General features: G+C 37.4%; 1 protein-coding gene across 1 annotated transcript in view; it reads right to left on the reverse strand.

The window, feature by feature from the left end:
• CIRSR (corepressor of RBPJ and splicing regulator) overlaps window positions 1-27,704 on the reverse strand; it is a 43,545-nt gene that overhangs the window by 12,674 nt on the left and 3,167 nt on the right. The window contains 6 exon segments of the mRNA XM_090280810.1: window positions 15,990-16,107; window positions 16,958-17,006; window positions 21,206-21,270; window positions 21,360-21,370; window positions 22,642-22,715; window positions 25,381-25,475. Coding sequence (XP_090136936.1) covers window positions 15,990-16,107; window positions 16,958-17,006; window positions 21,206-21,270; window positions 21,360-21,370; window positions 22,642-22,715; window positions 25,381-25,475 — 412 coding nt within the window.

The following is a 27,704-nucleotide window of genomic DNA, read 5'->3' on the forward strand; positions in this document are numbered from 1 at the left end:
TCTTCCACATTGGCAAAACATTTCCCTTTGAGGACCTTTTTATTGAGGGAAACAAAAAGTCCTTTGGGGTGAGATTGGGTGAATAGAAAGGGTGGGGTACAGTAGTCATGTTGTTTTCAGTCAAAAACTGCTGAACACTCAGTGCTGTTCAGCAGGTGCGCTTGTAGATCACCCATCATGAAATGGGCAAACATGCTGAAAGAGTTTAAAAAAAATTAACTGAAGCCAAACACAGTCTCATGACAACACCAGCTGGAACACTGAAACAGATGGGTTCCTAGAACACTCACCTAGCAGGGGAATCCTGTAGTACAAGGGGCCTGCCCTCAGAAGATAATTCTGGTTTTGGGTGGGGGTTCCCCTGCATTCATTTATTTAATTTATTTAATTCCAGACAGAGAGAGAGAGACAGACAGACAGACAAACAGACACAGATATGTAAAACGCTGATCCCAACTGGGGATGGAATGTACAACCTAGGCATGTGCCCTTACTGGGAATTGAACTTGTGACCAATTGAGCCACATCAACCAGGGCAATATATGCTTATTTCAGGACTCAAGCTTTAATGAGATTCTGATAACACAAATACTTTTTCTGCAGTAGAATTAAATTGGAGGATTTATTCATTTTATTCTTTACTTTTTTGAGTTTTAATTTTTATTGTACTTTTTCCCAATGTTGGAGAATTAAAAAAAAATTCTGTCATCAGATGTAGGGCTTTCTTCCAATGCTGGAAGTATTTAACTTCTTCAGGATTTGCATAAGGGAAATCCATAACAGATTCAGGGGTATTTGCCAAACTGTTTATCATCTTTCTTTCTACACAAAGTCCCTCCAGTATGCTCCTATGTCTTTCTAGCAAAGCTTGTGATCTGACAATTATTTTGTTAAATTCCCCAAACATGTTCTCAAGTAGCAAAATGCCTTCAACATGAAAGGTTGATGAAAAGACAGAGGAGCAGCATGTGGGAGCTCTTTTGGAGAATACTTCTATCAGTTTTACGGCTTAGTGTAAAATTCTTCAAGAAAAATTAAGTCAAGAGTTAGGGAAAATTACACAAGGAAAAGAGCACTGGTATGCAAACAAATATTTCAACAAGTGTAAAATAATCGTTTCCTCAATTTAGCTATTTATTCATTTTCATATTGTTTAAACACACTAAAAGCTGTGGTATAAACAAGACTGGATAGAGACACTTGAAACATTAAGTACCTATTGTTATCATCATTTTAGCCATTTGTAGTGTTGCTGGATCTCACACTGAGACATTATAAAGAAAGAAATATGTGCATGTCAAGAATATCCAATAATATGATTTGGAATTTGGAATGTTTATTAAAAATGTGAAATTTTCCATATTACCATATTGAGACAGTTACAAGTATTTTAAAAATTATAGCTAAATTAAAAAAATAGCAAAGTAACTTTAAATATATAGCAACTTAAGCCTGAAAAACGAAAAGTCAAATAATTAGTGCCAAGTGAAACTAATATTAACAAATTTGACTCAATGTTTATTCACTTTTATGTTGCTTTTACAACTTTTTGGTTTTGGTGCAATACACAGGGCACTTGAAAGTCCTATCCTCACGACAAGAAAAAAGCTGAAAATACTGAAAATCAACAAATTCTCTTAGACCTATTACAGTACTGAGGTCACAGGGCAAATTACTGCCCCCCAAATAGGAAAGATAGGTGACAAAGAATCACAGTTTATCAGAATCAGGAACCACCAATGAAGCCAGCAACTGGTAGGATTACTTAAAAAGATAACTGACCATTGTTGGAAACTGAGCAATTAGGCACGAGAAATAAAAATTCCTGAGGGCCCAACCTTAATGGGACTCCCACTCTTTTGTGAGTTTTACTTCCAGGAGCCCCACCAGGTTTTCACTATGAACAACAAAGAACAAATTCCCTTGGACTTCCCTTCAAACGGTGGAAAGGAAAAAGTAACCACTTGGAAATAGTACAACCAACACATTCTGTTGTCCTGAACAAACGCTTACCCTTAAGGGAAGCTACTTTAGCAGAGCCTTACCTACATGGGGAAAAAAAGCTGAGGAGCACTTGTGAAGGTTACAGCCCAGGGGCACAGGCTCACCAGAAGACTGAGACCTAGGCAAACCACTCTAGAATGCTTTGCCTCCCCCATATCTACCACCATGTCAGTGGGGCTCCTATATAGTATCAAGGGATTACAATTTAAGAAAGGCTTAGACTCTATTAAAAGAAGGAGTCTTGAGGGAGACGAAAACAAGAACACTTGAGGAAATTTTATCCTCTGACATCTGTAGGTACAACAAAGAGTAAACCCAACCTAACACCTAGCCAGATAAACATACAAACTCACACTGAAGGCATAGTTAAGCCAGTTCTGTCTACCTGATACATGATGTCTGGCTTTCAACAAAATTTTGCAAGTACATTAAAGGCAAAACCAGTCTGGAGAGACAAAGCAAGCATCAGAATCAGACAGCATGATAAAAATCCTGGAATTATCATATTGGGAATTTAAAATAACTAAGATTAATATGATAAGGGCTTTACTAGGAAAAGTGGACAACATGAAAGAACAGAAGGATAATGTAAACAGAGACAGGAACTCTTAAGAAAGAATCTAAAGAAAATGCTAGAAATATAAAACTAATAGAAATGAAGAATGCCTTTTATGAACTCATCAATAGACTAGACATGGCTAAAGAAATAATCAAACAGAAAAGCAAAAAAGCAAAGGGAAAGAAAATGGAAAAAGGAAAAAAAGAAAAAAGGAAATCAGAATGTCCAAGAACTGTGGGACAGTTCTTAATGGTGTAACATATGTACAACAGGAATATCAGAAGGAGATAAAAGAATAGAAGAAATATTTGAAATAGTAATGGCTGAGATTTTTCAAGACTAATGATAGACACCAGGCCACGGATCCAGGAAGGTCAGAGAACACCAAGCAGAAAAATATAAAAACAAAAAAACATACCATTGAAACAGCAGAAAATCAAAGATGAGGAGAAAATCTTGAAAGATGCTGGGGGTAGGAAGGTGGGGAAAACTATTACCTAGAGAGGAAGAAGGATTAGAATTAAATCAGCCTTCTTTTAAACCATGCAGGCAAGAGGAGAGTGGAGTGAAATATTTAAACTGTTTAAAGAAAAAACCCACTTACATAGAATTTTATATCAAGTGACATTATCTTTCAAAAGTGAAGGAGAAATAAAGACGTTCTCAAACAAAAAATTGGGGATCTGTCACTAGTAAACCTGTCTTAAAAGAAATATTGACAGCAGTTCTTCAGAGAAAAGGAAAATGATGCAGATCAAAAACTCAGATCACCCTAGCTGGATGTGGCTCGGTTGGAGCATTGTCCCATGAACCGAAAAGATCACAGGTTTGATTCCTGGTCAGGGCACATGCCTGGGTTGTGGATTCAGTCTCCAGTTGGGACATGTGTGAGAGGCAGCTGATCAATGTTTCTCTCTCACCTTGATGTTTGTCTCCCTTTCTCTCTCCCACTCTTCCCTTTTTCTAAAATCAATAAGCATGTTCTCAAGAGAGGATTAAAAAGAGACAAAAACTGAGAGCAAAATAAAGAAAGATAATTTGAGAAGGAATAAATCAAAGTAAAATAAAATACTTTATTTTTCTTACTCTTAACTGATCTAACAGATAACATCTTGTTCCAAATGATAACAGTAACAATATACTAAATGATTGTTGCTTATGGTAAATGAAATGCATGACAGTAGAGGGATAGGAGGAAGGACCTGCTTTATATAATAGTAACTGGTTTACTCTGTTTTAAGAAACTGGCATAGTGTTATTTCAAAGTGGACTTAGAGTCACTGTAAATTTATATTGCAATTTCTAGGGCAACCATTAAATTAAAAATAAGTATAACTGATATGCTAAGAGAGGAAAAAAATGGTATCATATAAAATGCTCAGCTAAATTTAGAGAAAGCAGAAGAGTGGAAGACAAAAAAGCAAAGAACGAGGGCAACAGATTTAAAAAATTACAAATATGGTAGATCTTAATCCAATTATATCAATAACAAATTCAAAAAATAAGATCCAACTGTATGTTGTACATAAGAAACCCACTTTAAATATAAAGACAGAGTAAAACTAAAGGATGGAGAAAGAGATACCATGCTAACACAGTAATTAAACAAAGTTGGAGAATCTATAATAATTTCAGACAAGGCAGATTTCATAACAAGGAGATTTTATCAAAGACTTAAAGAGAGCCAATTACATAATGAAAAGAGGTTTATTCTCCAAGAAGACATAACAATCTCACATGTCTATGCACCCAACAAAATATGTGAAGCAAAAACTGAGCAATGTTTTTAGAACAGACAAATACCCTAGTATAGCTAAGACTTCAATGCCCCTTTAAGAGAAATGGACAGATCCAGCAGGCAGAAAGTCAACAGGATATAGTTGGACTGAATGGCACCATCCATCAACTGGATCTGCCTGACATTTATAGGGTGCTTCATCTAACAATAGCATAACACACATTCTTCCCAAGCTCATATTCACCAAGACAGACCACATTCTGGGGCATATAATACACTTTAACACATGTAAAAGAATAGAAAGCATGCAAAGAATGGTTTCAGTCCGAAGTGTAATTAAACTAGAAATCAGTAACAGAAAGACAGCCAGAAAAATCCTACAATATTTGGAGATTAAACAACATACTTCTAAATAACATGGATTGAAGAAGCCTCAAGAGAAATTTAAAAATATTTAAGTGAAAATAAAAATATAACTGCTATATAATAAAATATTTGACAGGCCTGCGTCCCCAGTTTCTGAGAAGGAGCCTCTAAATCCTCAAAATCACCTGAGTGACAGGAGTATCTTTGTTATTCATGGTGGACTCTAATAGTTTATGTTAACAAGGTGACTCATGGTTAGCCCTTAGATAGGTTACCAGAAAGACCAGCCATGGGATTAGAGGGCTGGGCCTGTGAGCCACATGATTGTCAGTCTGACCTCCGGGAAAGGTACAGGGACTAGAGATTGAGTTCAGCCACATGGCAGATGATTTCATTATTCATGCCTATATAATTAAACCCTAATAAAAACTCTGGACAGCATGAATGAAGATCCCTGGTTAACAATAAATACTCTGTGCATATTGTTGCATATCAATGTTCCGACTCCACGAGGAAAAAGAGGATCTGGAAAGTGTGTATTTGGGGTGAGGGTGATGGGGAAGCGATGCAATTTTAATTGTTAGTGTAAAATTTTAAGGCAAAGAAAGTGATATTAAAACCACTTTCTTTACTACTTATTATATGATTCCATTTACATAAAATGTCCCAAATAGGCAACCTAAAAAAGAAAAAGTAGGAAGCAGAACAGTGGTTGCCTAAGGTTGGGGAGACCAGGGGCTGGACAGTGAAGGCTGAGGACGGAAATGTTCTAAAACTGTGGCGATGGATGTGCAATTCTGTGAATATACAAACTAAAAGCCATTGAATTCAAAGCCACCGAACTGTACACTTTAAATAGGTGAACTGTATGGTGTGTAAATTATAACTCAATAAAGCTGTTTAAAAAGCACCCGCTCAAGAAAAATGATCTAACGGCCTGAAAAGACACCTCACCGAGAAGATATACAAATGGCAAATAAGCATATGAAAAGATGTGCTGCCAATGGAATACTACTTGGTTGTAAAATAGAAGAAAGTTTTACCCTTTGCGACAGCATGGACGGACCTGGAGAACATCATGTTAAGTGAAATAAGCCAGTCAGAGAAAGACAAATACCATATGATTTCACTCATATGTGGAATCTAATGAACAAACTGAACTAAGAAGCAAAATAAGAGACAGACTTGCCCTGATTTGTGTGGCTCAGTGAGGTGGGCATCATTCTGCAAGGTGAAAGGTTGCCAGTTCAATTCCAGGTCAGAGCACATGCCTGGGTTGTGGGACTGGTCCCCAGTTGGGGCACGTGGGAGAGGCAACCAATTAATATTTCTCTCACCCATGGATGTTTCTCTCCCTCTCTTTCTCCCTCCTTTCCTTTCTCTCTAAAAATAATAAAGACAGACTCATAGATAGAGAACAGGCTGACAGCTGGGGTTGAGGGGACGTTGTGGAGGAAGGAGGGATCAAGCAAAAAAAGAAAAAAAGAGGGAAAAAAGAGAAAGAACATATGGACATTGACAACAGTGTGGTGACTGCAGTGGGGAGGGGGTGGGTGAAGGTGTCAGAGGGTATGGGGGGATAAATAGCAATGGAAAATAAATTAAAAAAATAAAACGATGAGCTGCATCATGTCATCAGGGAAATGCAAATGAGATACCACTACACATCTATTAGGATAGCTAAAATTCATAACACTGACAATGCAAAATGCTGTCGAGGATATACAGGAGCAAGAGGAATTCTCATTCATCGCCAGTGGGCATGCACAATGGTAAAGCTATTTTGGAAGACAGTTGGCAATTTCTTATAAAATTAAACATACTCTTACCACACGATCCAGCAGTCACACTCATTGGGATTGACCCAAAGGAACTGAAAACTTATGACCATATGAAAACCTGCATATGGGTGTTTATAGCAGCTTTATTCATAATTGCCAAAACTTGAAAGTAACTAAGATGCTCTTCAGTAAGTGAATGGATCATTAAACTGTGATACATTCAGATAATGAAATTTAGCACTGATAAGATATGAGCTATGAAGCCATGAAAAAACATGGAGGAAACTTAAATGCATATAGCTAAGTGAAAGAAGCCAATCTGAAAAGGCCACATATTGTATGATTCCAATTGTATGATCTTTTGGAAAAGGCAAAACTATGGAGACAGTAAAAAGATCAATTGTTGGAGGGGAGGGAGAGATAAACAGGCAGAGCATAGAAGCTTTTTAGGGCAGTGAAACCACTCTGTATGGTACTATAACAGTGGATACATGTCATCATACATTTGTCCAAAGCCACAGAATGTACAACACAAAACAGGGAACCCTTAGGTAGACTATGCACTTTAAGTGACAATTATGTGTCAGCGTAGGCTCATCAACTGTAACAAAGATACCACTCTTGTTGGGGATGTTGATATGAGAAAGGCTTTGCATCTGTGGGGGCAGGGGTATACAGGAAATCTCTGTACTTTCCTCCCAATATTGCTGTGAACCTAAAACTGCTCTAAAAAAGTCTACAAAGAAAAAACACAAACAAAACTAAAACAAAAAGATTAAGTAGAGGAAAACACATAATATGTAACTATGAAATCTATGAAGAAAGCCAAAAACACAAACCATCCACATCCCCAAATAAACCCACTTGCTTTGTTGAAAACCCCATTGCAGATTTTAAAATGTTTAATTTCAATATACATTAAAAACATGAGTGACAAATGGTAACAGTCTAATGATAAGAATAAGGGCCACAGAGTATAGATAAAACCCAGGTGGGCAGGCCATTTAATTATAATGTAATAAAAAAATATTTCATAAAAATTTAGTCACCACTGAAGCTTGCAAGTTTTACATATAATTTGGACATATCTAGAATGGATGAAAACTTACAAAGTTAAGATGAACTTATCAGTAGAAAAGATTCTAAACCAGCTTAACCAAAAGAAGCGCTTTGATTGCCTAATTTTACTTTGTAAAGGAGAAGTAAATCTTATAGCTGGTCTCTGTAAACCTCACAGCTGGAACATTCTAACAGCACCTTGCAGTTTCCAGTGATCAAAGTAAGTTACTTTATATACCAAACTAAGAATTTTATAATAGAAATAATGCAACACCAGGGAGTATGGTTATCATGAAATAATTACACTCCTGGGAGATTACAGGAACAAGGCTATATACCCCAGGGGTGTGATTATCCCATGATAACCACATCCACTGAAATTGCCTTATTGCAAAAATAATCTCTATTCACTGGTGAGACATTATTCAATAGGTGATTTTATTTTTTTAAAATGAAAAGACTTTTTTTTTAGCTTGAATCAGCAAGTAGATTAGGAAACTGAGAGTTTGTTTTTCACTGCATTCAAATTCAGGATACAACATCATTATTATTTGCTTTCCTATTTGATATAGTAGTTTTGACTTTGTTTTTGAGAAACCTTTAAGAGTTTCTATTAGAGTTAGTTAAGTGGTCCTATTAAATTCAGGTCAAACTTTAAAAGTATTAATTGAGTAGTACAATTTTAAATAATTTATTTAAAAATTATGTATAATTTTTAATTTTTCTAAAATAATATCCACTTAAAAATTATAAATGTACAACTGCTATTAATAATTTGGGCTATCTCCTTCTAGGCATTTTTCTGTAAGTATCTGTCTATATGTTTACCTAAAGATATAAAAAGAAACTCAAATGGATAACTACTTTATTTGACCAAATGTTAAAAACATCCATATCATTAAGCAGTCTTCATGTCATTTTTAATGGCTGCATAGTAGTATATTGTTAACATCCCACAATTATTCACCTAACATCCTTTTATTAGGCATTTTAGGTTTTCTATTTCTCTTACTATTAGACTCAATACTTTGCATAAAATCTTAGGACATACCCATGATTATTCTTTAGGATGAATACATGACTGTGTAATATTAGTAAAATATAATTTAAACAAATAAAAGTACTGTTTCTCAAATCTTCAACTGTTCTTACATACCACTGAAGCTGATGGCTCTCAACCGTGATGGTATATCAGAAATATAGGGCACACCATCTTATGTGGTATCACTAATGGTAAAAGTTACTGATTGATTTTTATCATAATTTTATCACAGGTTCAGTGCTTTGAGATATTCTCAGATATTTACCACTATTTGTTCTCACATTTACACCCCAGAGTGGTTAAGCAGTTTGCTTAAAGATAAATGGCTACTAAGTAGCAGAGCTGGCGGTCCAAATCAGGCATTTACTAGCTCCATTGCTCCAGTCTGTGTTCTTAGCCACTAAGTACACTGCTGCTCTGAATTTATGGTTCGCTCTGTGTGGAAGGTGTTCCTTCTGTCTGAGATGCCAAATGCTCTTCTCTCAGATCTTGCATAGCTGCATTTTTCCTGTCAATTAGAAGTCTCAGTTTAATGCGACCTCCTCAGAGAGGTTCTTCCTGACCACTTAATGAAAAGTTACTCCCCACTGCACTGACCAGCGTGGCTCAGTTGGTTGGGCGTTGTCCTACAAAGCAAAAAGTTGCCAGTTAGAATCCCAGTCAGGGCACATGCCTGGGATGCAGGTTGGGTCCCAGGTTGGGACGTGTGGGAGAGGCAACTGATTAATGTTTCTCTACCTCTTTCTTCCTCCCTCCTTCTCCCCATTTCAAAAAAAAAAAAAAAATTATGTAAAAAGTTTCTCCCCATTTAGTTCTTATTACAGTATCTAATTTAATTTTATCATAGAACTCATAAATACCTAATGTTTTCTTTTTTTTTTTTTTTTTTTTGGAATATTCTAGCATGCAGTATTTATTTATTTATTTATTTTATTTTATTTTTTTCTTATGGCTGATTATATTCCAGATTTAATGTGTTTTATTGATTGAATTATTACATTTGTGCCAATTTCCCTTCCCTCTGCTCCCCTCCACCCGGTGGCCCCCCTCCCTCCAGTTGTCCCCCCCTTTTAGATTATGTCCATTAGTTGTGCATACAGTTCCTCCCAACCTCTCTCCGTCTATTCCATTCCCTCCTACCTTGATCCCCAATTCCTATATCATCTCCCTCCCTTTCCCCATTCCCCCTCCCTGTTGACCTCCCCCCAATATGCTTCCCGTACCCACAGTTCCTCTTCCCCTCTCGTTGCCTATTTAGTTTGCCTTTGTTTCATCTCCCTAGCTTCTGTTTTTTTTTAAACCAGTCACTTTAACATCTCATATAACAGTGGTTTGGATCTAATGAACTCTTTCAGTTTTATTTTGTCCTGGAAACACTTTCTCTGTCCTTCTATTCTGAATGACAATTTCGCTGGATAGAGTATTCGTGGTTGTAGGTTTTGGATTTTCATTACTTTGAATATTTTTTGCCAGTCTCTTCTTGCCTGTAGGGTTTCCCTTGAGAAGTCAGCTGATAGTCTAATTGGGACCCCTTTGTACATAATTCTTTTCTTCTCTCTTGCTGCTTTTAAGATTCTCTCTTTATCTTTAATTTTTGACATTGTGATTATAATGTGTCTTGGAGTGGTTCTCCCTGGGTCCAGTCTCTTGGGAACTCTCCTTGCTTCCTGGACCTGCAGGTCTATTCCCTTTCCCAAGTCTGGGAAGTTCTCCTTTATTATATTTTCACTCAATTTTTCAAGTTCTAGTTCATCTTCCTCATTCTCTGGCAAACCAATGATTCTTATGTTGGGCCTTTTATAGCTGTCCCAGAGGTTTCTGATCCTTTCGTTGTTGCTTCCCATTACCTCTCGCTGCATTGGTTGACTGCTTGTTCCTTCTCCATATTCCAGTTTGTTGAAATGAACTCTGGATTTTATTTCCTTTCCTTCTGTCTCGTATGTTGTTTTGTTCCTTTCGTTCTGAAAGTTTTTCGCTTCTTTCATATCTTTTTCCTGCTCTTTTGTGAATTCTGTAAGCCACCTGATAACAATGGCCCAGAACTGAGCCTCTGACAGGTTTCTTATCTGTTCATCTGTCAGGTTCTCTATCTGCTGCCTGGTGAGTTGTGCCACTGGGATCTCTATATTTGTCTGCCTCATTTTGACAGATGCGTTTTGTTTTCTTGGGCTGGCTGTCGGGGGCAGTGCCTGTGTACGCGTCACAAATTAGCGACCGGCGCCTGCTTGTCCGCGACCTATTTCGCGGCCCTGTGGTGCTTTCTTTGGGGGCGGGGGTCCAAGATGGATTCACACAGTTATTCAGCTAGGAGACCGGGATCCGTCCTCCCGCCCCCCTGGACCTCACTGTTCAAGGCGATGCGGCGGCCGCTCTCCCCAGCTCCGGAGTCGCGCATCGCCAGGGGCTTGGCCACCGGGACTCCTCGCCGGGGTCGCGCACCGCCAGGGGCTTGCGTAGCCGCTCTCCCCAGCTCCGGAGTCGCGCACCGCCAGGGGCTTGGCCACCGGGACTCCTCGCCGCCTGCCGCTCCGGGTGCAACCGCAAACAGCACTGCCCACTTTAACTCTTACCTGCCCAAATGGCACCGCTGGTTTATAACTTCATATGTTGGACTTCCGTGTAGTTTTATTTTCTGGGATTTCTAGTTATCCTTTGTTTTGAAGTAGTTGTATTCCTCTCTAGTTGTAGAGGGAGACCTAGCGTGTCCGTCTAAGCCTCCATCTTGGCCGGAAGTCTAATGTTTTCTTATTTATCAAGTTATTTTGTGTGCCCTGACTGGTATGGCTAAGTTGGTTGGGTGTTGTTCCACAAAGCGAAAGTTGGCCAGTTCGATTCCCGGTCAGGGCACATGCCTGGGATGTGAGTTTGGTCCCTGGTCCGGGTGTGTATGAGAGGCCACGGATGGATGCTTCTCTCTCACATCAATGTTTCTCTCCCTCTCTTTTTCTCTTCCTTCCCCTCTCTCCGAAAATAGATAAATAAATTAAAAAAAAAAATCATTCCTGGGATTTTAGAAAAAATATTATGTTGTGTCATTTCCAATATAATGAAAGTAAGGGCTTTTTCTGTCTTGACATTGTATTTTTAGAGCCTAGAAAAATGCCTAGTACAAAGTAAGTGCTCTGTAAATAATTCTTGAATAAGTGAGTTTATTTTACCTTTACTGATCAACATTTAGGGTTGTTTCTAATATTTCACCATTATAATCCTTTGAGCATCTATTTTATCACTTTCTTATTATAAACTCCTGGAAGTTGAATTTCTAGGTAAAAAGAATATGCATGTTTTTAAGGCTTTTGATACATATAATCAAATGACTTTTCAGAAAAGCTGCTTCAATTTATCAACAGTGGATTAAAATGTTAATTTTACCACACTTGTTCCAACACTGGACATACATAGCTCTTTTACACCTTTACCAACTTTTACAGGTAAAAAGATATTACAGTAGTCCCTCTCTATATCGCGGCCTCACTGTATCGCGGGATTTTTAAAAATATTATATTTAATTATTTATCATGGATTTTTCACTATATTGCGAGATTTTGCGGTACTGTATACATATGTTGTTAAAGTTATGTAGGTTTAAGAGTGTAGAATATGTTTAAGAACATACATAGTGTTTATAAAAGTGTGGAAAAGGTTAATAAGGGAGTAGGAAAGGTCAGTAAGGGACTGGGAACGGTTTATAAGTGTGTGGGAAGGGTTTATAAAGCCTTAAAATATATATAAATACTAAAATAAATGAGAGGTTCCTACTTCGTGGATTTTCACCTTTCGCATGGGGGGGGGGGGTCTAGAACGTAATACCCGCGGTGAGGGAATACTGTACTTTAGTTTTCATTTGTTTGGTTATTAATGTTGCTGAAAATGTTGTCATAGCTTTAATAGCTATTTGAATTCCTCTTTTTGTAAACCACCAATATTTATTTCCTTTGCTCCTTTACTCTTTTTCATACTGACTTGAAAGAACATGTTATATATCAGGGATATTAACTATAGTATTTCAATAAAGGTAATACTTTTCACCCTCTACCATCCCTCACAGCTCAGTTTATTTAGAGAGAAAGAGTCATTAATTTGTAGACTTCTCAAGGGTGGTTACATGTGTTAAAATTCGACAGTAACCAAAAATTTGAACATTTTCCTACTTTATTCACTTAATTTTGAAAAAGTTCATTTGATTGAAGAGTAACACTACAGTACAACCCAATCATAAGTGGGGTCCAAAAACTGCACAAAATGAATGACTGAATTGTTGTAAGGTTAATAAGTATAAATGGAGGGCTGGAGAAGAGCCAATCCAGCTTCATTATAGTATGTGAATTCACTGTTTTCAATACTCTTAGAAATAGGTTAACTAAATAGCACAAGTTCTTTTGGTTGTTGTTAGTAGACTTTCTAATACAGACTCAAGAGAAAGTAGTCTAATCAATTACTAAATAAAGGGCTAAGTCTGGAGTCTACCCTACTCATTCTCTCAGAAGCAGGATCAAAGAGGAGGCGGATGAACAAAGACTGTCACTATCACTGTCCACCCCTAACCGGCACAGGAGCCATGCAACTGAGAGGGCACCACAAGGCTGGAGTGAAGGAAAAAATGAGAAAGATGCAACCTCTTCTAGAAAACAGAATACACCTTTCATATATAACAACAGATCTCTGTGACTACTAAAATTAGTAGTCAGAAATATTTGAGCCAATGGGTTCTTCATATATGCCCTACACCACCTCTAATTCCTTTGGAGCTTTATTTCTTTGAGGCCTATCACCCTTCTTTCACCAATTGGGTAGGGGCAGGGAACAAGGAGCATCAGTATGTGGGCTTTAAGATACTTGCATTATGGCATCCGTGGGATGTTCTTTTTGTCAGAGGTTGCCAGACCAAGGTCTGTATCAATATTCTATCACCACTGAGCAAATAGTTTTCTTACTTAAAATGTAGCTTCTATTTTTTTTTTTTTTTAGAGCAGTAAGGATTTAAAAAAATTGTTAGCAATTTTTTATTGGATATATCTCACTAGGCAAGGGAAACAAAAGAAAAAAATAAACAAATGGGACTACATCAAACTAAAAAGATTTTGCAGAGCAAAGGAAATCATCAACAAAATAAAAAGACAACACATAAAATGGGAGAGCATATTTGCCAATACATCTGATAAGGGGTTAAAAGCCAAAATTTACGAAGTACTTACAAAACTTGACACCGAAAAAACAAACAACCCAATTAAAAAATGGGCAAAGGACCTGAATAGATACTTCTCCAAAGAGGACATATAGATGGCCAATAGACATATGAAAAGATGCTCAATGTCACTAATCATCAGAGAAATGCAAATTAAAACCACAATGAGATACCACTTCACACTTGTCAGAATGACTATCATCAATAAATCAACAAACAACAAGTGTTGTTGAGGACATGGAGAAAGAGGTGGAGAAAGGGCAACCCTTTTGCACTGTTAGTAGGAATGCAGATTGATGCAGCCACTGTGGAAAGCAGTATGGAGATACCTCAAAATTAAAAATGGATCTGCCTTTGACCCAGCAATTCCACTGCTGGGAATATATTCAAAGAAACCCAAAACACTAATTTGAAAAAATACAAGGACCCCTATGTTCATTACAGCATTATTTACAATTGCCAAGATATGGAAGCAGCCCAAGTGTTCATCAACAGATGAGTAGATATACAACTGTGGGACATTTACACAATGGAATACTACTCGGCCATAAAAAAGAAGAAAGTTTTACCCTGTGCAACAGTATGGATGGACCTGGAGAACATTATGCTAAATGAATTAAGCCAGTCAGAGAGACAAAAATACCATATAACTTCACTCATATGTGGACTCTAATAAACAAACTGAACTAACAAGGAAAATGAGAACAGACTCACAGATGGAGAGCAGGATGACAGCTAGTGGGAGGTGGGGGTTAGGAGGTAGAGGGACTGAGCTATAAGGAAAAAGGACTCATAGACATGGATAGCAGTGTGGTGTTTGCTGGGGGGTAGGGGGAATAAGGGTATAAAGGTAATGTAAAAAAAAATACAATAAAGGTTAAATTAAAAAAAAACTTCAAGTGTAATATTCTATCTGTGTACTTCTTCTATCCATTGACATCTGTAACACCATTGAAGAAACAGTGTCAAACTTGATAATGGATCAAATTTCTAAACTCCTAATATGAGAACTGCCATTTTGAATCCTACAGTCTGCATCTGGCTTGCTGGAAGGAAGCAGTATTTCTAGCTATAGAACAAAGGCTGAAAGTCATATGCTGACTGAGGGTGAACCCTGGGCTCAGAGGTGGCAGTGGATGACACAGGGAGTATAAAGAGGTGCATCAGAGACCTAGATGAGCTGAGGATTGGGTTCATGCTCAGAGTGTTTGCTTAAATAGAGCAGCTCTGCCTTTATATGTTCTATATACTGGATTTCATATTAGATATCTTTAAAAATGTTAAATATAACAGAAAAAGGTTTTATAGCTGCCTAAAAAATACTGAAAATCTCTTGAGTTATACTAACAAATCCATATTTAAAAATTTTTAGCTATTGATTTTAGAGAGAAAGGAAGGAAGAGAGAGAGAGAGAAATATTGATTTGTTGTTCCATCTATCCATGCATTCATTGGTTGCTCTTTGTATGTGCCCTGACTGGTGATTGAACTCACAACCTTGGTATCAGGACAACATTCTAACCAACTGAGAAATGCAGCCAAGGCTCAAATCTTATTTTAAAATAAAGAGGTGAAGCTCATAAAAGCGAAATGACTTGCATAATGTTACAGGGTTAAGCAGGTTATTTCTATTATAATTTATTATGAGTTATGGTAGGATTAGTGAGGCTGCCTCAATAATAACTAACAAGGCACTGATAAATTTATCTTAAAACTTCTCAGTTTTATTATATTTTTATGAGAAGAACCCAAACAATACAACCCAAATTAGACCAGTTTTTCTTAAGCAGATAATAATATGCAGGAAGGTTAAATAATTTTCAAGTAAAAATCAACTTTAACATAGTTAACATCTTTTAAAACTCAGTTTCTATTTTCTCTTTTAACTAAAGAGAGGTGATTTCTGAGGCTTCTAGACCAACCTACTTTTACAATTCAGGAGAAAGTAAAAACAAGAAATAACCATTTCTCCCTGCTATATTTAGGTTACTAACATCATAAACTATGCTTAATATATCTTGCATAGGGGCTGTTGGCTAGAAACATTAAATTGAATTCTAATATACTGCCTTTCAAATTCAAAACATATGATCAGTTTCCCATTGACCATATTTTGGGAACGTGTCTTAGTCCAAAAAACCCAACCTAACCCAACCAAAACAAAACCCAGAGACATGAGAGAAAAATGTTATTTTATCTCTCCATATTTGTCCTTGATATATATTCTAAAACGAATAAATCATGTGTAGTGCCTACCTGAGCCATCAGTAGGAACTGAACTTGCATTGATTCCGGAAAGACCAAATAAAGGACATTCTCGATCTGTGTTGACATGACCCCATTTGTGACATTTAATGCACCTCACATTTCGAACCTGAGAAATAGTGAACATTATTTTGGTTATTAAAACACTAAGAATTTAACCAATGTTCAACTCCCTATTCCGTGACAGAGTTTAAGTTAAATTATTCTGATTTTTAAAAGGTCTCCAGAGAAAGAGGCTCCATAACCATATTTTGTAATTTACTACAAATACAAACATCCTTTACTATAAATTCTGCCTAAAAGCTAAGCTAATTTCTATCTATTTCTTTTTAACGCTTATTTTGTGGCAATAAAACAATGTCATCCAAAAAGAAATGGTAAAATTCTGAAAAAGGATTATGTCATGGCTAAATCTTAAGTTCTCTAAAGTAAACCTTTGAAGTTTCAATTTCCTGAAGCAGGGGGTTGGCAAACTTTTCATAAAGAGCTAGATAGTAAATATTTTAGGCTTTATAGGCCAGAGGTCTCTGTTGCAACTATTCAATTGCCAGTGGAGCAGGAAAGCAGCCACAGACAATCAGTAAATGAGTAAGCATGGCAGTGTTCCAAAAATGTTTTGTATAACAAGGATATGGCCCTCTGATGAGAGCTTGTTCCAGTTCAAAACAAATAGTTTTGCATCTTTTTTGGACCTTGAGATAATTCTCCAAATTCCTTGAAAACCACAGAAATCATTTTCATTATAAACCTCACTACAAAACTTTAATTTCTGTCTTTCAACAATCAGTCTATTACATTTAACATTTTCTCCCCTAGCCTAGTCCTTCTATTATCTGATACAAATAGAAACCACAGAGCTCCTTTTCATCTTAAATACCTTAAATACCTTTGGACAACAATATAAAGAAGTACTTATTAAATAAAAATTATCCTTACAGACTAAAATATGTGTCACTTGCCTGAATACCAAAGGGCTGATCTCGGATGTTCATGTCATCTTTGGCATATCTATTAAGTAGAGAAAAATGTACAAACACAATATTAAGAATAATTTAATAAACAGCAGTTAATCTGAACGTTTTATAGTTCTAGGTAAATTATAAAATGTATAACTGTAATTAATATATAAACTAGGACTTCCGGCCAAGATGGAGGCTTAGACGGACACGCTAGGTCTCCCTCTACAACTAGAGAGGAATACAACTACTTCAAAACAAAGGATAACTAGAAATTCCAGAAAATAAAACTACACGGAAGTCCAACATATGAAGTTATAAACCAGCGGTGCCATTTGGGCAGGTAAGAGTTAAAGAGGGCAGTGCTGTTTGCGGTCACACCTGGACAGCGGCGGGGAGGCGAGGAATCCCGCCTGCAGTCAAGCCCCTGGCGGTGCGCGACCCCGGCGCTGGGGAGAGCGGCCGCCGCATCGCCTTGAACAGTGAGGTCCAGGGGGGCGGGAGGACGGATCCCAGTCTCCTAGCTGAATAACTGTGTGAATCCATCTTGGACCCCCGCCCCCAAAGAAAGCACCACAGGGCTGCGAAATAGGTCGCGGACAGGCAGGCGCCAGTCGCTGATTTGTGACGCGTACACAGGCACTGCCCCAGACAGCCGGCCCAAGAAAACAAAACGCATCTGTCAAAATGAGGCAGACAACTATAGAAATCCCGGTGACACAACTCACCGGGCAGCAGATAGAGAACCTGACAGATGAACAGAAAAGAAACCTGTCAGAGGCTCAGTTCTGGGCCATTGTTATCAGGTGGCTTACAGAATTCACAAAAGAGCAGGAAAAAGATAAGAAAGAAGCGAAAAACTTTCATAACGAAAGGAACTACGAGATAGATGGTGAGAAAAAAAAAATCCAGAGTTCATTTCAACAAACTGGAATATGGAGAAGGAACAAGCAGTCAACCAATGCAGCAAGAGGAAATGGGAAGCAACAATGAAAGGATCAGAAACCTCTGGGACAGCTATAAAAGGCCCAACATAAGAATCATTGGTTTGCCAGAGAATGAGGAAGATGAACTAGAACTTGAAAAATTGAGTGAAAATATAATAAAGGAGAACTTCCCAGACTTGGGGAAGGGAATAGACTTGCAGGTCCAGGAAGCAAGGAGAGTTCCCAAGAGACTGGACCCAGGGAGAACCACCCCAAGACACATTATAATCAAAATGTCAAAAATTAAAGATAAAGAGAGAATCTTAAAAGCAGCAAGAGAGAAGAAAAGAATTATGTACAAAGGGGTTCCAATTAGACTATCAGCTGACTTCTCAAGGGAAACCCTACAGGCAAGAAGAGACTGGCAAAAAATATTCAAAGTAATGAAAATCCAAAACCTACAACCACGAATACTCTATCCAGCGAAATTGTCATTCAGAATAGAAGGACAGAGAAAGTGTTTCCAGGACAAAATAAAACTGAAAGAGTTCATTAGATCCAAACCACTGTTATATGAGATGTTAAAGGGACTGGTTTAAAAAAACAGAAGCTAGGGAGATGAAACAAAGGCAAACTAAATAGGCAACAAGAGTGGAAAAGGAACTGTGGGTACGGGAAGCATATTGGGGGGAGGTCAACAGGGAGGGGGAATTGGGAAAGGGAGGGAGATGATATAGGAATTGGGGATCAAGGTAGGAGGGAATGGAATAGACGGAGAGAGGTTGGGAGGAACTGTATGCACAACTAATGGACATAATCTAAAAGGGGGGGACAACTGGAGGGAGGGGGGCCACCGGGTGGAGGGGAGCAGAGGGAAGGGAAATTGGCACAAATGTAATATTTTAATCAATAAAACACATTAAATCTGAAAAAAAAATATATAAACTAAAAAAAGCTATTTAGTATTTCCAAACACCACTCAGTTATTAAGTGTCCAGTCTAATTGTAATTTAAAGAAAATGAAATAAATAAAACTAAAGACTATATCAAGCAAATCAATTGTATAAGACAAATCACTGAAAATACCTTTTCTCATTAGATGCCTTTTTAAAAAATATATTTTATTGATTGCCCTATTACAGTTGTCCCAGTTTTTCCCTTTATGCCCCCCTCTGCCCACTACCCACCATTCCCTCCGGCAACCTCCCTGCTTAGTTCATGTGAATGGGTCATGCATATAAGTTCTTTGGCTACTCCATTTCTGTTCTTAACATCCCTGTCTATTCTCTACTTACCATTTAATCCCTGCACCTTTTCCCTTTCTTCCGCTTCCCCCTTCCAGCTGATCACCCTCCAAAAGATCTTTATATCTATGATTCTGTTTGTTTTGCTTGTTTGCTTAGCTTGTTTTTTAGATTCAATTGCTGATGGAATTGCCATTTTAATGTTCATAGTTTTTTCCCCTTAAATAAGCCCCTATAACTTTCATACAATAATAGCATGGTGATGAACTCCTTTAGCTTTTATCTTGTCTGGGAAGCATTTTATCTGCCCTTCCATTCTAAATGATAGTTTTGCTGGATAGAGTAATCTAGACTGTAGGTCCTTGCTTTTCATGACTTTGAATACTCTTTGCCAGTCCCTTCTTGCTTGCAAAGTTTCTTTTGAGAAATCAGTTGATGGTCTTACGAGAATTCCTTTGCAGGTAACTCTTCTTTTGCTGTTTTTAAGATTCTCTCTTTATCTTTAACCTTTAGCATTTTAATTAGCACTCTCTGTCCTTCCTGGACTTGTACGTCTATTTCCTTCACCAAATTGGCATAGTTTTCTATCATTATTTTTCAAATAAGTTTTCCATTTCTTGCTTTCTCTTCTCCTGATTTGAATGTTGGTATGCTTGAAGTTGTCCCAGAGGCTCCTTAGCCTATCCTTGTTTTTCTGGATTCTTTTTTCCTTTTTGCTTTTCTGATTGAGTGTTTTTTAAATTCCTTATGTTCTAAATCATTGACTTGATTCTCGACTTCATCTACTCCACTGTTTATTCCCTGTAGACTTTTATTTCATTTAGTGTAACTTTTATTTCTGCCTGGGTCTTTTTTATGCTGTTGAAGTACCCAGTGAGTTCCTTCAGCATCCTAATTACCAGTTTTGAATTCTGCATCTGATAGCTTATCTCCATTTTGTTCATTTCTTTTTCTGGGGTTTTGTTCTGTTCTCTTATTTGGGCCATATTTCTTCGTATCATTTTGGCAGCTGCCCTGTGTTTGTTTCTGTGTATTAGGTAGAGCTGCTTTGACTCCCTGTCTTAGTCGTACAGCCTATTATAGAAAAGCACACCAGTAAGTTGGATGGGGCAGACCCTTAGGTAATCACCAGGGCAGGTAAACCCGTGTGAAGCAGATTGATGGAGTCTCTGATGTGGTGTTGCCGCTCTGTGGCTCTGAGCGTGGGAGGAGTCTGAAAGGGACAATGGCTGCTGCCTGGCCTCTGGAGTTTTGTCTGGGAGGAAGCTGTCCCTCAGCACTTGCCCTGATACCAGACACTTCAGTTTCTTCCTATATGCCACTGGTGCCCTTCCAACTGCTGCCCTGTGCTGGAGCCCCGAGAGAGTGAGTCTGCATAACTCCTAAGTCTGTTGTGGACCCTTTAGGAGGAGGCACCTGAGAACCTGCAGTTTCTTCCACCACCCTAACCCCCACTTTTTTTTACAGCCATTTATCTTTCTGGCACTGGAACCCTTGGCTGTATCCCTGACTCCCAAGGTATCCCTCCCAATTTTTACCCACTACATGTGGGTGCGTCTCCATGTCTCCGCCCCTCCTATCTATCTGGATGAATGTGACTCCTTTAATTCCTTGGTTGTTGGACTTCCATACAGCTTGATTTCTGATGATTCTGGGTGATAGTTGTTTTGTAGTTTATTGTTATTTTTGCTGTGGTTGTGTGAGAAGGTGAGCTGTGTTTACGTACACCTCCATCTTAACGAGAAGTGTAGATGCTTTCTTTAGTGAATGAAAAGACAAGATAAGATATCAGATAAAAAGAAATTTTTAAAAAATCCTCACTAGAAGACATGCTTATTGATTTTAGAGAGAGGGGAATGGAGGGAGAAAAACAGGGAGAGAAACATTAATTAGTTCCTTTTTGTACGCCTCTCAACCAGGGGTTGAACCCACAACCTAGGCATGTATCCTAACCAGGAATAGAACCTACAACCTTTTGGTTTATGGACGATGTTCCAACCAACTGAGCCACAGTGGCCAGGGTGGATAACAGATAAATTTAATCACATATATTTTATCTTAAAAGAAAAACTAGTTCTTACTTTTCTCGTGGGGCTCCTTTCTGCCATTCAAATTTGTATTCAGTCTCTCCTTCTGTTTCTTCTTTCTAAAAACATTCATTAAAAAGTCATTCAACTTTTTCATTAAATTATAATCTATTGCAAGTAAATTCAAACATAGAATATAGTGCTTTACCTCTTTGTTTTCTTGATGGCACATTGAAAATATGGGGAAAAAAAGAAGATCAAGTTAAAAACCTCATAAAAGTCTATCATATACTATATTGTTATATCATGATATTTAACTGTTAACATGTAAGAATTTATTGGTTTTACTTTTTTTCTTCACTAGAATTCAAATCACTGAAGGATAAAATACAATATTAAATAAGATATTAAACAAACATTCAATTTCTAATTTTTAAACTTTTATATTATTCACTGACATGAATATTATGCTTTCTCTTTACAAGTTCTTTCAGTAAGAAATAGATATATACATAAATTATAAAAGACCAAATGAACTTCTGATGATGTTTAGATTTTTTCCTCTTCAAAGGACAAGTCATGAAATATTACTCTATTAGACAAATATTTTTAGTATTTATTCTAGTGATTACAGCATTTTCAAAAGTTATTTTTACAGAACAATAGCAATTTTAAAAGATAAACTTAAAAAAACTGTCTGTGATGTATGGAGTTACCTCAAAAAATTGAAAATGGAACTGCCTTATGACCCAGCAGTTCCACTTCTGGGAATTTATCTGAAGAAACCTAAAACACTAAATCAAAAGAATATATGCACCTCTATGTTCATTGCAGTGTTATTTATACAGCCAAGATTTGGAAGTAATCCAAGTGTCCATCAGTAGATGAGTGGATAAAAATCTGTGGTACATTTACACAATGGAATACTACTCGACTGTAAAAAACAAGGAAATTTTACCCTTTGCAACAGTATGGATGGACCTGGAGAGCATTATGGTAAATGAAATAAGCCAGATAGAGAGACAGGAAAACACCATACGATTTCACTCATATATGGAATCTAATGAACAAAATTAACTAACAAACAAAAAACAGGGAAAGACTCATAGAGAGCAGGCTGAAAGCTTGTGGGGTGGCAGGGTCGGGGAGTGGGCTGGTTAGTGGGGTTCAAGGAACTGAATAAAAAAGCCAAAAATATGAAAAAGAACTCATAGACACTGCCAACAGTGGATTGATTGATGGGGTGAGGAGGGTAGGGGGAGATCGAGGAGGGTATAGGGAAAATAGTGATGGACGGAGACCTGACTTGGGTGGTGAACACACAATACAGTGTACAGATGATGGGTTGTAGAATTGTACACCTAAAACTTGTATAATTTTGGTAACCAGTGTCACCCCAATTAATTCAATTAAAAAAAAGTCTGTCGTAACAGTTCTCAAACTTCAGTTGCAAACATATCAAAGACTAAAAGAAGAAATAAGGTAAGTACCTTTCTTAGCTCCTGGTGGAGCCTCATACATGAAGTTAAGGCCATTCTTTACACGTTCATCTCCCATAAGCAATCTGAATAAAATAAGACATAAGGTCAACAATTTTATGTAGGAGAAAAAACTTACAGAATCATTGTCCCCCAACCTCTAAAAACCTTAAGGGAATTAAGGTATTGTTGTTAGAAATAAAGTTCCAAAACCTTATTCCATTCATTAGATGTCATCTGAAATATCTGCGAGTTCACACTGATAGCAATAAATTACTAAATAAATAACTAAATGAGAGAAAGGGAAAATTTTTCTTTCCAGAGGAATTCAAATGAAAAAATGTAGCAGGAACAAGAGAAATAGAAAATCATCATTAGAAAACCACAGTAATAATTGATGCAGGTGCGATCCACCAATGAATACTAAAATTGGTGGGCAAAAGTCTCAGGAGAAACAGCTTCAATATTTATTAATTACCAAGGTGAAAAAGTAACTATTTTTTAAAGATAAAGAATATCCCTGGCTGGTGTGGCTCAGTGGATTGAGCTCTGGCCTGCGAACCAAAGGGTCGCTGGTTCAATTCCCAGTCAGGGCACAGGCCAGGGTTCCAGGCTAGGTCCCCAGTTGGGAGTGTGCTGGGGGCAACCACACTTTGATGTTTCTCTCCCTCTCTATCCCCCACTTTCCTTTTCTCTGAAAATAAATAAAATCTTGAAAAAAAAAAGGATAAAGAATAAACACACTATGATCTGTTGCAAACTTACTCTTTCACCTACACTATTTCTTTAATGGTTTAACTCAATTATTGACTGTTTCCTGAATACGCTCTCTACTTTCCCATTGTGCTGATCTTTTATAAGCTTCTACTACATGTAAATCAGGATTTCTTAATGGTAGTACAATGACATTTTGGACTAGAGCACTCTTTGTTGAGTGGGGCTGTCCTGTGCATTGTAAGCTGTTTTTCTGCATCCCTAGTCTCTAGCTACTAGATTCTGGTAGCTCCCATCTCGTGAGCTGTGAAAATAAAAAATGTGTCCAAATATTGTCACATGTCCCCTGGGGGGCAATAATGGTCCTCCACTGAGAACCACTAATCTAAATCCTTATTATTCTTTATAGTTCAGCTGAAATGTCTCAGTAGTTTGAGTCTAGACTTTCTCATTCTTCTAAGCATTGCCTAAGTTGAGACTTGATCACAGACTGCATATAGAGTCACATCAATATATTTTAGGTAAATTATGGGTAAGTGGCCATCTACAAATATATGAGTAAAGATAGTTCACAGGGAATAGAACCCTATCATTAAGACAGTCAATTCAAAGAGGCTAATTTAATATATGAGGTCTGTCCAGAAAAAGTCCAGCCATTGTTAATATAACAAGAACAGTTTGCGCAACATCAACGTAACCTGGCAGCCAAAGAGAGTGGACTAGAATGTGCACGTGTGAACAATGACAGCTTCACTGTACCAGTCAGTGGGGGCAGTAGACTCTGTTGAGTGAGCATGTGTCCAGTGTGGCTGTCACATTTAAAATGACTGAGCGAGTAGAGCAATGAATCTGCATCAAATTTTGCATTAAGCTTGAGCATTCCTCCGTGGAAACTATTCAGATGATTCAGAAGGCGTTTGGGGATAATGCAATGAGTGCAGTACAAACAAGTGTGGCACAAATGCTTCAAAGATGGTTGAGAATCAGTTCAAAGTGATCCACGTTCTGGAAGGCCTGCAACAAGCAGAACACCTGAGAATGTTAAACGTTTATGGGCTGCAATCAACAAAGATCAGTGACTGGCAGTGTGAGGACTAGAAACTGATCTAGGGATTTCTAAAATCACTGTGTTGGAGATTTTGAAACAGGATTTTGGCATGAAACCTGTCATGGCAAAATTCATTCTGTGGTTTCTGCAACCAGAGCAGAAGGAACATCCTGCTGCAGTTGCTAATAACTTGATTCAAACTGCTACCCAGAAACCAGATTTCCTTAAGGTCATAACTGGAGATGAATGGTAGGTCTATGGCTGTGATCCGGAAGCGAAGGCCAAGTCATCCCAATGGAAGTCACCTGGTTCTCCACGCCCGAAGGAGTGGCAAAGATCAAGACCATGTTAACGGAGTTTTTTGATTGGGAAGGTGTTGTCCATCATGAGTATGCCCCTCTAGGCCAAACAGTTAATACGGAGTACAATCTCAATGTTCTTTGTCAATTGAGAGATGCAATACGACAAAAATGCCTGCAGCTATGGGCAACTGGTGATTGGCTGCTTCATCATGATAACATACCTGCTCATGCATCATGTCTCATGCAGTTTTTTTGTGAAACATCAAATCACTGAGGTGACTCAGCCTCCCTCTCCTACAGCCCAGATTTGGCACCCTGTGACTTCTGTCTTTTTCCAAAACTAAAATACGTTTGAAAGGGAAGAGATTTCAGACTGTTGATGAAATTCAGGAAAATACAACGGGGCACCTGATAGCGAGTCCAACAAAGGATTTTGCAGAGTATTTTGAATGGTGGAAGAGACGCTGCAAGAACTGTGTGAAGTCCCAAAGTGCTTGCTCTGAAGGGGCCTGAGGTGTCATTGATCTATGTATAATGTTTCTTGTATCTTCTTCAATAAATGCCTCTACTTTCCATAGCACGTGGCTGGATACTTTCTGGACAGACCTTGTATGATTAAGGGATCATTTTCATGCAATTGATTATTCTAAATTATTCTAAAATCACCAGCATAGTGGAATTTCTTACCTATTATCATATGATTCTTGTTCCTTAAGATACTGCTGCATTAATTCTTCTTGTTTCTTCTTATCATATGATATTTTCTGTTCTGCCATCCATACCTAAATTAATGAAGTAAAAAATTTAAATTAAACGGGAAGTTTGCTTTTCTTTTATAAAATATAACATGCTATTGTATATAGTTTACAACATAATTTATTTTGGTCATAATGACACCATCCCAAAATAACAGCTGAAAAGTCTGATTTGTGTTATTGTACAAGTCCTTAAGTCCAACTATTCAAAAGAGCTAAACTTTTCAAGCAAAAATGTCAAACTTGAGAACCACTCTGAGTACCTGTGGTACAACAGACTTTGCATTCAGTCCCTGTGTTACTTCAGAGAGAACAACCATTTCTCTACATGTAATACGTCTAGACTAGAAAACACACCGGGTACAACCAGTAGGGTTAAACAATGCCCATGGGTACAAATGGGTGTCACTGACACCCAAAAGAGGACAAACGGAGGACAAGGAAGAGGAAAAAAAGGAAAGGAAACGGAGTTGTAGAAAAAAGGGGAGAGACAAAGAGAGGAAACAAAGAGCTAAGAGAGAGGTGTGTCGGATGTTTCAAAAGCACCAGCACCAGAGGCTGAATGTGCCCCTATGTGAAATTCTCAAAACCTTAAGTGTGGTAAAGGTAAAAAGCCCACACAACTTATGCAAGGATATTTAATCATGTTACTTCTAAATTTAAAAGTTATCAATGTCTTCCTATCACCTTTAGGATAAAGGACAAAGTATATAACAACCATTCAACAAAAGCAAGTCAAAACTTTTTCTCCAAATATGCTAAGTTTTAAGAAGGTAAATTGGAGGACAAATATTCATATTGATAAAATTATAATTATTAACTGTGTCCAGATGACTGTGGGGAGAATGATGTGGGACAAGACTGCCATTATTCAATTTCAGAAGCAAAAAAAGAGTAGCTATTAGTATTTTAGTAGTGCTGAGAAAGGAAGCTTCTATGGGGACACAGTTTGACATGTGAACAAGAAAGATTAATATGGAGATAAGAGCAAGAATTGAAATGAAAAGAGAACACTCCATGAGCAGAACATACCAGAAGTTTAATTTGGTGTAAGTTTCTGAAAGTTTCTTCCACTGACTTCATACTTACCAATGTAATGTTGTAATAGAAGAAAACCTACACTTGGGATAGGCAATAAAAGGCATCTGTTTGGAATTTTCACTGTAGCTTAAAATACAAACTGTTGCAACAGCAAAATGCTTGGCAGAATAACATATTAATAACAGTCTAATGAATAACATATTACTTTTAACAGAATAACTGCCATCTACTTGCTTTAGATTTTAAAGTTATTTTACTTGTCTCAATTGCTCAAGAGCTTAAATACATACTGAGTATTTATCATAGACGAAAAAATGTAATAAAACATATTCTTGCCTTCAAAGTGGTAAGAATCTGCTAACAGAAAATCATACTAACTTTTCTGTAATTTTAAGCTATTTGTAATAAAAAGGAGTGAATTACATAAATAAATAATAACGATAAAGTTTGATATTTGGATAACAGAAATACGTACAACATAACAAAATAAAGCAAGACAATGATTAACTTTAGGGAGCAGGAAGGCTGGTATAATGGAATACTTTACAGTAACTTTAGTTTTAAAAAGTTATTTCACCGGTTGCCAATGTTATCAATTTCTTGTATATGTATATCCTTCCAAAGATGTTGCAATACACATATACATAAAAGAATATATAGGGCGGGGAAAGAGTAGTTTACAGTTGTGAGTACACAAAACAGAGTTTATTCTTGTATTATTATTTAATTATTGTACTTTCCATATGAGCAACTGTAAACCTACTTTTGCCCCACCCTGTGTATGTAACATACACACATATTCTTTTCTCACTCTTTTCATATATTGGTAACATATATTTCATACACACACACATACATACATACAGAGACTATGTATAAAATTCTATACCGTGGAGATCATTCCCAGATCAGTAAACAAAAAGCTGTCTTGTATCTGGTGGTGGTGAGGGGAGGCAGAGAGCTGACTATCATTCTATTGTGGGGCTATAACATCATTTATTTAACCAATCTCTTGCTGTACTAACGGACATTTAAGAAACTTACATTCTTTTGCTATTAAAAACTCTGCTGCAATAAACCCTGTACACAAGTAACTTCATACATGTTAAACAGAGTTTTAAAGAGGATCAAAATTTTGCCAAGGAAAAAAACAGGGTAAGATATTACTGGTAGAGGGAACAACTCAGTCAAGGCCTGAAGGTGTAAAACCAGAAT

The sequence above is a fragment of the Furipterus horrens genome, unplaced genomic scaffold (assembly GCF_987537825.1).
Source record: "Furipterus horrens unplaced genomic scaffold, mFurHor1.1.pri manual_scaffold_1, whole genome shotgun sequence".
NCBI classification, from domain to species: Eukaryota; Metazoa; Chordata; class Mammalia; order Chiroptera; family Furipteridae; genus Furipterus; species Furipterus horrens.